The sequence below is a fragment of the Delphinus delphis genome, chromosome 6 (assembly GCF_949987515.2).
Source record: "Delphinus delphis chromosome 6, mDelDel1.2, whole genome shotgun sequence".
Taxonomy (NCBI): domain Eukaryota; kingdom Metazoa; phylum Chordata; class Mammalia; order Artiodactyla; family Delphinidae; genus Delphinus; species Delphinus delphis.
Window position 1 is genome coordinate 104,853,496 of NC_082688.1, and position 14,977 is coordinate 104,868,472.

A 14,977-nucleotide genomic window follows, 5' to 3' on the forward strand; every position below is an offset into this window, starting at 1 on the left:
CCCCACCCCTTCCAGTAGTCCAATCACCGCCTATAAATCTTTTCGCTGGCATCCGGGGTCTCTTAGGCAACAATGTGTGGTCTCTTGATTGGCCAGGAGATCCTGGAGGGCTGGCTCCAAAATTGGGCGCATGGATAAAACGAAAAAGTGTGAGCGCCAAGAGGGTGGGAGGGACTGCAATCTCCCAATATAATGCTAGTACGAAGATGCAGCCGATCCCGAAATAAACAGCCTTAAAAGCCCTCATTCAAGACGTGTGTTCCAAATCAGGCCAACCTACTGAGCATGCCCAGTTACATCGTTCTGGTCGCTCCAGGGTTCCAAAATGTCAACTCCATTTCTCCGGGTTTTAAGAGTGGCCAACAGGTAAAAGAAGGTTGGAGGAAAAAGAATTCTAGAGAGGTTCACTGAAAGAATAGCACCTGCACACAGGAAGTGGAAGAACGTGGGAAAACTGCCCAACACACAAACTCGCAAATGCTTCAACATGATTTTTAATCTATTGGACTAAAGAATTCAGGCCGATTGACAGATACACCAGGGAACCAGCAGATGGCATGCCTTAATAAGAATAGCTCCAAATTTGGGAAATTTTAGGATCGGTCTAATTTAATTAAATTTGTGGAGTATCCACCATGTAATGAGAGGCGGAGTGAGAATGCAAGGATTAAAAAAGAAATCTAATGAGGAAGCCTGGAAAATGCAATGTAGAAATAACTACTGTAAGGACCACAGTGATAACTACTGTGATAGAACTATAAACAAGTGTTAGAGAAAAACAAAACATTCAACATTTCAGAACGGAGCTTCTCTGGTAAATGTAAAGCAGTTCTTATGGGCAGCAGCTAAACAAACAAACAAAAAAGACTTTCTCATTATCTAATATTTCCTAAAATAGATAAAAATGTACTCCTATGCAAACAAATGTAAACTCTATGTTTGTAACGTTTCATAGTTTTGAAATAGGCAGCATTTGTATATCTCCCATTTAAAAAGAAAATGAAAAGTGAAGCTCATAGAGGTTGTTGCTTTCCGTGAGTTGACAAAGGATCAGCAAGTGGCCAAACTGAAATTAGAACCTAGGTTGTCTGAATTCCAGCCTAGTGGTTTTTCCGCATGATCAGGTTGTATGTAAAATGAATAAACAAAGCCTTTTTGCAGGGCCAGAGGCCTGGGGGAGGTAGGTAGATGCAATACTAAATTACCGTGTATTACCAGTTAACATGTATGGTTTCAAGACGGGTTCATCCAGAAAGAGACCAGTTTTAACAACATGCTGGGAGAGTGCTGTGTCTCTGTGAAGTTCCCGCTCATTAAAGATTTTCTACTGGTGGTTACAACATTGAATGAAAGAGAGATGGGTTTAAAGAGAGCAGAACACTTTAACCCTGTTAGAGCTGAATATTTTTATCCATGAAAATAAGGTCCCTTTCTTTGATCCTCTCAACCAGCACCCTCTAGACCTGTGTTCATGGTGAGCGCACTGGCTCAACATCCTTGATAATTCAACATTACCTTTAAATGAAACATTTCAACCACAAAGAAAAGTTTAGAGACTTGCCTAAGAAGCACCCTGTCTCCCCACAGAGATTTTTTAAAATGTTAACATTTTGCTTCCTGTGTGTGATTAACAGTTGAAGCCCCTTTTGCATGCTTCTCAGATCTCATTCCCCACCCTGCTTGCCTAGAGGCAACCACTATCATGAAATTAGTGTGTAGCCCACTAGTCCACTTTTTATGCTTACTGTATATACATGGTTGACCTCATAAACAATACGGCGGTTTTAGAGAGCTATCATAATTTACATATCTTGTAGTTTGGTTTTTCCACTCTGTTCTGTTTCTGAGATGTGATCATGTTGATACATTCAGTGATAATTTCTACATCATTCCCACCTCCCGGTGTGAACCAAGATATGTTCTATGCCTGACAGCTTCAATGTGTCCGTGTGTAAATTGCATAAAAAATGTGCTAGCAGCACATCTCCAGAAGATCTGCAGGTACAAGGGATCTGGAAGTACATGAAGCAGGTCCACACAGATTTTCACAAACGCTCTTAGCTGCTTCACTCACCCTCAGTAGAGGCAGTGTTGGCTCCACAGGACACAATGACTTGACAAGAATCAGCCTAAGGATCAATACCACTTTCTTTTTTTTTTTTTAAATGTTACTGCACGAGTAGTTATTTATTAACGAAATTGAAAATGTCTCTTCAGATCTCTTTTATGATGCGCTTTCCCATAGCTCGTCTTCTGACATTCAACTGTATTTATGGCTGTCTCAGCTCAACATTTATTTATCATTTAGGGAACACCTTTAAAAAGATTATGTTAAAATATACGAACCAAAATTTACCATCTTAACCAAGCGTACAGTTATGTTAAGTACATTCATATTGTGGGACAAGATCAAAATATTACTTTAAAAAAAAATTACTTTAAGTCCTGTGTGCTACCACAGATCAAAATGATGCCCGTGAAGTCTAGGTTGAAAACGGACGAAAAGGAAGAGAAAGGTAGGTAAAATAATGTAGGCAAAAGGAGGAACAGTTTTGGCTTGAAATGAATCCAAACTCAGCCATTAAAACGCTGTGTGACTTTGGGTAATTCATTTAACCTTTCTGGACCGTTCTTTTTCGCGTCTGAAAAATGAGAGGTTGGGTTTAGATGACTTCTAAGAAATCTTTCAGTTCTAAAATTACTTATGTAGAAAAAGCGAGGAGAAACGTTTCCTAAGGAGCAAAATATGGGGGAATGCCACCAATCATCCGCAAGCTCCACCTGCCCACTAAGGTGTTGGTAAAGAAGATATAAACTGTTCATGGGCAGGTATCCTGTCTGCTCTGTTGTTTCAGCCTGGAGCTCTGCAACAGGCCAGCTGACTACCTCCACCTGAACCCAGTGCCACCCTGAGCAGCTGGTGACCCGCCTCTTAACCATCTCCAATTCCCGGGTCCCCGGGGGCACACTGGTTCTCAAAACAGGTCCTGGTAGTCTCGCAATACTAGCATCCCAGGGTTGAGAGATGAGAGTCGCCGCGCTGTCTCAGCAGGGACAAGAGGGATGGCTTTGCAAAGGGGGTTATTTAAGAAAAACGCTTCCAGAGCTCGGAACGACACCGCAGGGGGTAGGAGGCGCCAGCGCCACCAGCGGCTCGAAACCGGGAAAAACGAGGCGAGCGGACCGGGTATCAAGCAGCTGGGCTCAAAATGGGAACGCTCGGCCACGCGTGCGCAGCGCGCCTGCGCCGTGCGTGCGCGCGCGCGCTCGCTCCGCTGGCCGCGCGCCGCGGCGCTCGCGAAAGCTCGCGGTCGCTCTGAGGCGCGCGCTGGCGGTCCTCCTTCGCTACGTTTACCTGAGGGACCCGCGCCCACCCACGGCCGGCGCCGCAGCCCCCCTAGGAGCCCGGCCCCGAGGTGTGAGGTGAGTCCCGGAGCGTGTGGCTCCCCCGTCCGGCTCAGCGGGAAGAGGGCTCGGGGAGTGTGGGGACCGAGGAGGTGCTGCCGCGGCTGCCCGCTCCTCTGTCTAACCCTATGCCGAGGAGCCACCAGCAGCCCCGGCAGCTCCTCCTCAGGGATCGTTATTCTCGTCGCGGCCGAAACAAAAGCCTTGGGTGCCGGGCTGTGGCGGGGTGTCTCGGAGCTTCTCGGGGTGGGCGGCGGGCCGGCGGGGCGCGGGGGAGCGGGGTTTGGGGCTGGGGGTTGAGGCGGACAGATGCCCGCGGACAGGATTAACCCTCGCGGTCCCGAGCTCGCGCCGGACAACCTGTGCGAGTGTGGCCCGCGTTCCCTCCGCGCCGACCCCGGCCCAGCCCTTCGCTTCGGTGGGCGCCGCGGGGGCGTGTGGCGCTCCGGGGCCGCCCGGGGCGTGGTGGAGGGCGCGGCCGCCGGCGGGGAGGACAATGCACCGAGGGCTGCGCGTCGGGGCGCGGCGGTCCGCCCGAGACCCGCGTCGAGGCTTCCCCGGGCCCGGGCGGTGTCTCAGCATCTGACCGGCCTCCTGTTTCCAGTCCTAAAAGTTGTTCCCTCCCCGCCCTCCAGTCAGTTCGCAAAGTCTGCTGCTCCCTCCTCGAGGCTTCCCCCGCTGCCCGCTTTGATGCTCCGTGTGTTTGCCCTGGGGTACCGCGGGGCAGTTCATCCAGAGCCTCTGAAATAAAGCTGCTGTTAAAATATTTCAAGACGTTTTAGCAGCTTCCTAGAGGCTTTTGAAGAGTTAGGTGCCTCCTCAATAAGAGAAAGAAAGACGGCTGCTTCTTTTTTTTTCTTTTCTTTCTGTTTTCCTTTTTTTTTTTTTTTTTTTTAGAACAAAAGCACATGCCACTAATTGAGGCATAGGAGTCAACTTAAAGTTGCAAAATATCTGCTGTAGGAAAGAGGTCCGGTTTTTGGCCCATAATTAAAATGAAAATTTGAATTTTGGTTCCCTTCTAAATTTAAAAGGATGGAGCAGCAGAGCAGACTAGCAGCTATGGAAGTGGACAACTGCTATATAAAAACAGCCAAACAAGATCTTATTTTATAGAAGTAGTTCTCATAGACCTGTCATGTTTATTTACAGGAATTGGGTTACTTGGCAAAGCCAGTACCGCAAGAACAAGGAAACAAAGACCTGACATTGGGGATGTTACCTCCCTCTTCAGCCTTCTTTTAGCCTTTAGCGGTGTGCTGACAGTCAAAAGAATAGATAAATCAGTAGTTTTGTTATTAAGAAGCGTTTACTCCTCAAGATAATGCTTTCCATCCGTACTTTTAAGCAAATCAATACCATCTTTTTCCTCCAGGAAAAAAAATAAAAAGCATTTGCTTGAACTACCTACCAAACCACAGCATAGAGGTAATAAGACAGGAAAGTGGTGTAAAAGCTTAAGGGGGCAGGCTTGCAAGGATAGAGCTGAAGATAAAAGATAATTGAGATGCAGCCCTTCTCTTACCGGGTTGCCTTTTATTTAGTGCAATAACATGTTCCTCCTCTACCCCCCAAGGGCTTTGAAACTATCAGGAAAATAAGAAGGTGATTAGTAAAGCCTACCATCCTACCTTCTCTTTCCTCCTACTTTTTTTTTTTTCTCATCCACTAATATTCTCTACCTCCACATCTCTCTTGAATCTACCACAGTGTCCTATTAATAAAAGAAGAAAGGACCGTAGACTCTTTCATTACTTTTTTCATCTTAGCTACTGTATTCCTCTGAGCTTTATTCTGTGCTTTGAACATTTAGGTGGCTTTTTCTTGGGAGTCCTATAATTGAGATATTTGAAATAGGGAGGATTTAGGGGAATATAATAGTAAAGTGCACATTCTTTCTTTGTATAGTACAATGTGAAAGCTTCATCATTGGGCAAAGAGAGGGGAGTCTTTAACTCACAATAAGTCCTCTGTTTCCCACTTGACAGGAAAAAAATGTCTCTCCCCAACTTAAATTTCATATTTGTTAGTAATATGAGATTTTATACTGAAAACTTATTCTGAGCATATTAGTTTGTTGATGTTAGGCTGCTATTGACTTTATTTTCTTTAAGAGACAGGTGGTAGGAAACAGTTCTTACCACATCTTTACCTTCTTTTGCAGGGGAGAGCAGTGTTGGCCTCAGGTTTGTTTTTTTTTAACCCCTAAAACTCTAGAATTAGGGCTGCTTAAAGCTGCAGCTGCCCACGTAAAGAGCAACAGTGCAAATGAAAAGCAAGACTTTGAAATATGTTCGAGAGATTGTTCAGTGTAGGTTTGCGAAAAGATGTGTAGCAGGGTCTTGAGGAAAGAAATGAAGGTTTTTAATAGTGGCTATTTTTTAATAAGGCTAGGGATAAATGTTTGAAGAGTAACAACTCTTCATTGGCTAGGAAGCAATTTTAACTGACTATTGCATCAAAAATGATGGATCTCTCTTTGAATTCCAATTTGTTATACTGAGAACTAGCGACAGTTTTGGTGGATCCAAGGAATGCACTGCAAATGAAGGTTGAGATAAATATAACTAGGCTAGTCGGCTTAAAAAAAAAAATCCTGGTCCCCAAATTTTATCTCACTGAACTAATTTTATAGTCAAAGCATACAACCATGCTAAAGGGAAAACAAAAATCAGGGGCTTGATATTAGACCATTTTCTGAACAAATTTTAATTGAAAAGGGAAGCCAAGGCTGGAATGTCACCTGATTTTTTTTTTTTTTTAGTCCAGAGTATGGCTATCTTTTAACTTTCCAGTTTTGTTTTTAGATTCATTTTAAAAGATCTTCTGCTTTCTCTAGTCTTAAAAGTAATGTATAATTTGTAAAATGGACTGGATTTTGATGCTTACCATTCATTTAAATTTTGAACTTAGATGTATTTGTTTTTCCTGTGTTTGTTTTTCTTTCTAAGCCATATCACTCAGCACACTGGAAGATTAGATTATCCATTGTAATCAGGAGATGACAAGATGAACTTTAAAAATTACAGAGATGAAGTAGGAAGGAGATACTCTGAGATTAATAGGAATCTGGGACCTATGAATTAAATATGGAGCTGCATAAATTTTCTTTTTGCAACCAGGAAACAGTATTTCTAGAATGAATTTATTTTTTAAGTAATAAGATATGGAAAACAAAAGGCCAAAAACCACATGGGTTTTAGGAAAAGGAACCTAACACTTAGAGCAGTGAGTATGCTCTGAATGTATATTTTGCTCTCCAACAAGACCGTAATTTACTTGAGAGAAGAAACTCTTTAGAGGTAGTCATTGCTAATCCTTGTAATGCATTCTTGGAAAACTCCTCCGAAAAAAGACAAGGAATATTTCTCCTGTTCCCATTGTGGCCACCGTGTTTGAGGCAACCTTTAGATGGTATTTCTGAATTGGAAATGCAAAATGTTATCTACATTTATAGAGTGTCAAGAAAATTAAATCTAAACTGAGAATGATGAACCAGATCACTTTCTGTACAGAAAGTGTGAATTGGAATAGAATTGCTGAACATAATCTTTTGTCGTAGGACCCTCTTGACAAGCCCTCAGGGCCCACTGTTGTCATTGTTTCTTCTGGGATTCCGCCTGCTTTCCTCTTCACAGTTGCCATCTCCTGCTTTTCCCACTTGAGTTCTTTGGGTCTGGCTTTGTAGCCAGCCTGGGAAGACAGTCTTCCAAGACTGCATCCCCTTTATTGCTGTTCTTCAGGACAAATACTCAGCTTATTTTAAGGGCTTTTACTTTCTGTCATCAAAAGAAAACTGGTAAATTGGGTAATACCAGATTCCTGATGTTACACATTGATAAAAATTAAAAATTAAAGTGTATGTTTAAATGTATCTATTCCTTTTTGTTTTGTGATGAAATGATAATCAAGTAGCTTAATCTGAAATCAGTTTTCCATGTTATATTGCTCTGTAGAGAAGTGAATGTGCCTCTTTTCTCAGGGTTAGGGCATGAACAACTGTTGCCATATTGCTCACTTTTTACTGGGCCCTGCCTCCTGAGGCTGTTCACTCCAGTTATGTTAATCCAGCAGTTCCCTTTATTCAGCGGAGATTCTGCAGATTCTTATAGTAAAAAAATATAATATCAGTAAGAATGCCAGAAGGACTTTAAACCTTTATTTAATGAGTTGCTATATTTTGGCAGTATCTCTTGGGGTCCCGAATCTTCTCTTTTAAAAAAAAAGTTTTTTTTAAAACTGTGTATAACAACATTTGATTCAGCTGATAAGTGATGTGATTTTTTTCAGTATTGAAAATCAGTTTTTGACTCATACTGTGTTGATCATCAGTTTTTTGCTTTTCTTAGTACTTACAGTAGGACAGGTTTTTTTTTTGTTTGTTTGTTTGTTTTTTTGCGGTACGCGGGCCTCTCACTGTTGTGGCCTCTCCCGTTGCGGAGCACAGGCTCCGGATGCGCAGGCTCAGCGGCCATGGCTCACGGGCCCAGCCGCTCCGTGGCATGTGGGATCTTCCCGGACAGGGGCACGAACCCGCGTCCCCTGCATCGGCAGGCGGACTCTCAACCACTGCGCCACCAGGGAAGCCCAGTAGGACAGTTTTGTGTCCCTTGGCTTGTTGCATAATTAGCAGCCAATAAATCAGTGATTCAGCTAGTATTCTTGTCAGCCAGTCAGCACACATTTATAGATTTAGCAGAGTTAAATTATCCCATACACAAATAATATACGACAGATTTTTAAATAAAATTTTAGCATTTATAATATTTTATTTATAATTTTTTGTTTTTGTTTTTTTGGCCACGAGGCATGCGAGATCTTAGTTCCCCAACCAGGGATGGAACCCTATGCCCCCTGCAGTGGAAGTGTGGACTCCCAACCACTGGACTGCCAGGGAATTCCCTATAATATTTTATTTTTAAACAACTGAAATAGTTTTATTCTGTTCTGTGTATGTATCTTTTTGACAGAAGTGATATATATATATATATATATGCTGTTTTGCAAAACATTTTTAAATTTTATTTTTTACTTATTGTTACTGTCTTACCACGTCAACGTGTACAGATCCTGCTCATCTTTTTTAGTGAGTATATCATGTATTGGTTGTACCATAGTTTAACCAGTTACTTATTGGTAGACTTATAGGTTGCCTCTGGTTTTTATTTTATAAACAATGTTGCACTAACATTTTGGTTATACATCATGTGTACTTGTGTTTACTTTTTTTTTTTAATTTATTTTTGGCCGCATGGGTCTTTGTTGCTGTGCGCGGGCTTTCTCTAGTTGTGGCGAGCGGGGGCTGCTCTTTGTTGCGGTGCACGGGCTTCTCATTGTGGTGGCTTCTCTTGTTGTGGAGCACAGGCTCTAGGGTACGCAGGCTCAGTAGTTGCGGTGCACGGGCTTAGTTGCTCTGCAGCATGTGGGTTCTTCCCAGACCAGGGATCAAACCTGTGTCCCCTGCACTGGCAGGCAGATTCTTAACCACTGCGCCACCAGGGAAGTCCCTGTGTTTACTCTCTTAGAATAAATTATAGAATAGGTTTTCTGGATCAGATTGTACACATTTTAAGGGCTTTTGATGTACGTAGCTGTTTTTTTTGAAATACCAACTAGTTTACATTCCCACCAGTAGTATTTGAAAGTGGGGAATTCCCTGGCAGTCCAGAGGTTAGGCACTTTCACTACCATGGCCTGGACTCAATCCCTGGTGGGGGAACTAAGATCCCGCAAGCCACACGGCCAAAAAAAAACCTATAGTATTTGAAAGTGTTGGAATGTTGAAAATGTTCTTTTCCCTGCACCCTCTACTATACTGTGTTCTGTTATTCTTATTTTGCCTATCTGATTGGAAAAAATGTTATATATCATGTTCACATGTTTTTAGTAGTAAAGTTGAATATCTTTTCATGTGTTTGTTGGCTATTTATATTTCTTTTGTAAATTTATGTCTTTTTCCCATTTTTCTATTAAAGTATTCTTTACTTGCTTTTTAAAATATTCATTTTATGTATTACTTTTGCTAAGCACACAATTATGTACAAATATCCTATACTGTTAAATTACTCTATTTTAGGATAGCATTTCTCAAAATATGATTTATAGATCACCTGTAATAGAACCTGAGATAATCATTAGAATGCATATCATTTTCCAGAGGTTCCAATTTCTTAGACTTATGGGGGAATCTATGAATCTGCTACACATTAAGATTAGGGCACCTCTGATTTGGGGGAAATATACATTCTTTAAGATTTTTACTATTCCTATTTTTCTTTTTGTCTCACGGCATTCCACTGGTTTTTTTTCTTATTTATTTTAATAATCATAAACTACTCTTGATGTATTAAGATTATACCCCAGCCTAACATAATAATTTTACAAAAATGTTTTGATATGTGGAAATTTTTATTTTTTATTTTTTGGCTGTGTTGGGTCTTTGTTGCTGTGCGTGGGCTTTCTCTGGTTGTGGCGAGTAGGGGCTACTCTTTGTTGCAATGCGCAGGCTTCTCATTGTGGTGGCTTCTCTTGTTGCAGAGCACGGGCTCTAGGTGAATGGGTTTCAGTAGTTGCAGCATGTGGGCTCAGTAGTTGGGACACGCAGGCCCTAGAGTGCAGGCTCAGTAGTTGTGGCGCATGGGATTAGTTGCTCCATGGCATGTGGAATCTTCCCGGACCAGGGATCAAACCTGGTGTCCCCTGCATTGGCGGGCGGATTCTTAACCACTGTGCCACCAGGGATGTCCTGATACATGAAAATTTGAATGTCGTAGTACATAAAGGAAAGCACTTTTGTAAGGTGGTGGGGAGCCTTGCTTGTAAATGAGGCAAAAGGAATAATTGAGAGAAAAACAAGTAAATAGAGTAGGCAGAAGTATAAGGGGGTTTCTCATCTAGTTTCAAAAACCCAATGAGCTATTACTTAGTTTCTTCCTCAAGTTTTATGTGGTAGTCTTCTTTGAACCATATATTTGAAACCCATACTGCTTGAAAAATAGATTAGTCTAAGTGAAATTTTTGAAATTTTTATTGTTATATACATATTCAGTAGGGAGCAATGTTCCCTTTAACTTTTTTCTTTTTCTTTTTTTTTGCGGTACGCGGGCCTCTCACTGTTGTGGCCTCTCCCAATGCGGAGCACAAGCTCCGGACGCACAGGCTCAGCGGCCATAGCTCACGGGCCCAGCTGCTCTGCGGCATGTGGGATCTTCCCGGACCGGGGCACGAACCTGTGTCCCCTGCATCGGCAGGCGGACTCTCAACCACTGTGCCACCAGGGAAGCCCCCCTTTAACTTTTTTTAATTGCAAGCAGATGAACATGCTACATAAGCAGCAAACTACAAAGATGGAACTTATATGGATGTTTTAATACTGTAACCAAATAAAGCTTTCAGTGGTTGACACATTTAATGATATGCATAATTGTTACTGTGCTGCATGGTAATTAAGCTTAAATATAAATGACTGTGTTTATTATCAGTTTTCTTTAGCCAGACATCACAGTTTTGGGACCAACTTGAAGGAGGAAAAAATATGGCAGGCCCAGAAGCTTTTGCAAATATTTCTGGTTTAGAGATGTAAGTATTAGAGAGATTTGATGTTTGGGGACAGGTTTGCTCGTATCTTTAGTGTTCCTAATTCTGGAGGCCACAGACTTTCCTTTTCCCGTCCACTACTCAAGACCAAATACTAGGGGGAGAAATTGGGAAGATTCAGCCATTGCTTTACTTTCTCCAAATAGTTTTTTCTGCCTAGTAATTAAAGCTTGGGATGCAGAGGTCCCAGTCATTGATAGTCAGTGGACAGAGGACAGTTCCTTCCCTGCTTAAGCCAACCCAGTTCCAGGTCTCAAGGTCTAAGCTGTCACGGGCCCTAGTATATATTTAAGTTGTCTGTTAACCCGGGTCTCTGAGAATTTCTGAACCTGTCTTTTTCATGTTTTCTCAATCTAGGCTGACTACCGCAAACAAATATCTAATATCTGTGAAACAAAATGAAATAAAAGCAAATTTAACATCATTATGAAACCAAATGAAAGTATGATAGCTTAGTATATGCTTTTTTCCTGCCAGACCTGCCTTCCACTCCACCTATACCCTTCCAGCCCCAAATGAGATGCATATTTTTACCCCTGGAAAAGTAGTGTCAAGTCAAAGATTCTACAACTTGGAAGAAACTATAACTGGGAATCATTCCTATTCCTGCTATAACTTTCTAGGGATGATTTCTAGTCTCTGCAACTTGGCTGTGTGTAATGAAGCATTTGTTGGTCAAATGTTTCTACATCTATGGTACTAAATTTTTGTACTGTCTAAAAGGATGAAGTAATATTGGGAAAATGTCCTGATACTACTTTTAGAATCTTCTGTTTGCCAGTTCATTATTGGTTGATAGTAGTCTTGTATCAGCTGTTATTCAGCAATAAACCTACCTAATGTTTGATGTTGCTTTACCTTTTATAGAGTACTTTTACATGTATTACTTCATAATTCACTCATAAATCATCTTTGTTAGGGAGGTGCTATTTTCAGGAAGGAAAGTTCTGAGTTCAGAGAAGTGAAGTGACTCAAAGAGCTATAAAGAGGCTTGAATCCATATCTTTCTATTTATTTATATTTTACATCTTTCACAGATACCATCTGCCAAATCATTTAATGTAAAAACTGCACTATTAATGATTAAAACACATATAATAAAATTTAAATGAAATAACTTAGGTTATAAGCGTGGCAGATATTTAAATAAAGTTTAGGACAACGGCATACAGATTTTTCAAAATGGATCAATTATGTCTTGTGACAAATGAAAAATTGCCATCATAGATGGGAAATTAAACGATATGTTATATAGGTAACTGAGGGAAGAAAATTTGCCTTTGAATGCTGTTTATGTATTATGTTAGTATATCTGTACCATAAATGATAAAGTAGGAAAACTATACTATATGAAATACCCATGTATTTTATCTATTAGGTCAGTATTATATCTCTCATCAAAGATTTTTTTTTTTTTCAATTTCTCTTTCTGGTAGTTCATTGTTAGTGTATAGAAACGCAACTGATTTTTGTATACTGATTTTGTATCCTGAAACTTTACTGAGCTAATCAAAGATTTTAATATCAAGTCGATAATATTTTGAGAGGAAATGACTAATTTCTCCCATTTTTAAAAAATTTCTTTTCAGATATTTCAGTCAAGGGAAGAAATAGCTCTTCTCCTAAGATGGAATCTGTTGTTTGGGAATGTGGTTGATCAACTTGATCTGTTGGCCAAGTGGTGCCCTATGTAATAAAATGAAAAGAAGAGGCAAGATGATGTCATTTTCCCATATTGTGAAACCAAAAACAAATGCCTTTTGTGAGACCAAGTTAACAAACCTCTGACGGTGCAAAGAGTATTTCTGTTTGAAGAACTTAACAGAAAGATCGAAGAAGTACTTTCAAGCTGAGACCTGCAAGTGTACAGAGATCTAACATACATATTGAGTAGGCCTGATCATCTGATTCTCATTCAGTCAAGGAAGCATGGCTGTGAGTTGGATCGTCTTCATTCTGTGGCCCTTGACTTTGTTTGTGAGGCATATAGGTGGGCACAGTTTGTTTTCTTGTGAACCTATTACCTTGAGGATGTGCCAAGATTTGCCTTATAATACTACCTTCATGCCTAATCTTCTGAATCATTATGACCAACAGACAGCAGCTTTAGCAATGGAGGTAAGACTTGATCTATTATTTGACATGTCGTAGAAAATGATTCTTGTATTACCCTGTTTAACCAAGCTAATGAATGTGTCTGATAGACAACAGGAAAATAATGTTGTTTTTAACTACATCTTGTATGTTAAAAAGTTATGTATTTAGGTTCAAACTCTAATGGATTGAAGATTTCATGTTTGGGGAATGTTACTCATCTTAGTTTTCAGACATTATTTTATAAAGAAATTTGAAGCACTGGAACTTGGGAGATAATAGCCATTCAGAAGTTTAAAATTGTCCAAGTTATGATATGATTACATCTTTTCTGTTTTTGCTAATAAAACTTTAAAGAACAGACTATACTAATAGTACTCATAATTCAGTTACTAAATATTGAAGGGAACATGACTTTGAAAATGGGTTCTTTTGTTCAGCCTTAGGCTGGTGGTTTACAGTATCTGAATTTTCTTAAATAGTTAAAGTGATTTCCTGGTCTTACCATGCCCTTCTGCATGTGGGATCTTAGTTCCCCGACCAGGGATCAAACCCGTGTCCCCTGCATTAGAAGGCGGAGTCTTAACCACTGGACCGACCAGACCACCAGGGAAGTCCCTCCCTGTAACTTTTTATTATGGAAAATTTCAGTTATATATTGATAGAAATGTATGGAGTGATATAATGAACACCATATACCCATCATCCAGCTTCAAAAGTTATCAACACATAGCTAGTCTTGTTTCATTTATGACTGCACACCCACCTGGGTTGCTTTAAAGCAAATCCCAAACACCATAATTTCATCCATAAATATTTCCGTATATATCTCTATAAAGTAACGACTCTTTCAAAATATGTAAACATCGTACCTGTATCATCAAATATACAATTAATGTTTAAATTACTCTTAGAAGTTCACAGTTTATTTTATAGTTGACTTTTCAAATCAGAGTTCATGCAATGCATTCAATTGATGTCACAGTTTATAGTTTCTCCTTCCCTTACCCCTCTCCCTTTTTTCTTGTAGTATGTTTGCCCTATTTCTCATAGTTTTATTTTGCAGACTGCATCCCTGTGATGTTATTTACCATGTTCCTCTGTCTCTGTTTTTGTTTTGAAAGAATACTTCGTAGGCATGTAATGTCTGCTTGTTACTCTTTGTAATTTTAGCAGCCATCGATCATCTCTTTGGTCAATAATTTTATTAGGGGTTTGCAAAATGGTGATATTCTAGTTCTGTCATTCTTCATTTCTCAACCAGACTACTTTATAAACAGAAACTTCTTCTTTTTGACTATTGGACTATTAAGTTACTCTTGTGTTCAGTTTTTATAAGAAAGGATAAATACTTGATTGTTTTCCTTTGTTTATTAGTTTTTAGGATAATAAATTGATTCACAAGAATCTTTCAAAAGTGACTAATGAGGTCTTTTTTCTTTTTTTTCTTTTTAAGTATCATTATGAACTCATGGATTTTTACCATATTTGATGTGTTTCAGTCCATTGCAGTTATTATTTTATTAGGGCTCAAATTGTTCTGTCTTTGGTAGTGGGAGCTGCTTCAAGGTAGCTCCTAAGTGTATTTGACACTACCCTAGTGGTTTCTAATAGCTTCCTTGCTTTCTGGTATGATCTAACCTCATTTCATAAAATTCTGCCTTAGACCTTGAATTATCAGGTTTTTTAGGGAGCACTAGTTCCTTTTAGTTGGAAAGGATTTTCACGGACTGCTATCTGGGTGTTACGCTTATTGATACTAGGTTAGTCATTTTTAGGCCTTTTCATAGACAGAGCTAGGAAGTACTTTTTTTAAAAAGAAAGTACATCATGAGTTTATACTGATACTTGCAATTAAATCATATTGCAGAGTTTTTATTTA

General features: G+C 40.1%; 1 protein-coding gene across 1 annotated transcript in view; it reads left to right on the forward strand.

Moving 5' to 3' along the window:
* Positions 1-3,322: 3,322 nt before the first annotated feature.
* Positions 3,323-14,977, forward strand: part of FZD3 (frizzled class receptor 3) — an 85,309-nt gene continuing 73,654 nt past the window's right edge. Inside the window, exons 1-2 of the mRNA XM_060015236.1 lie at positions 3,323-3,423; positions 12,591-13,119. Of these exons, the coding sequence (XP_059871219.1) occupies positions 12,931-13,119 (189 nt within the window). The 5' untranslated portion in view covers positions 3,323-3,423; positions 12,591-12,930. The remainder of the gene's footprint in view (positions 3,424-12,590; positions 13,120-14,977) is intronic.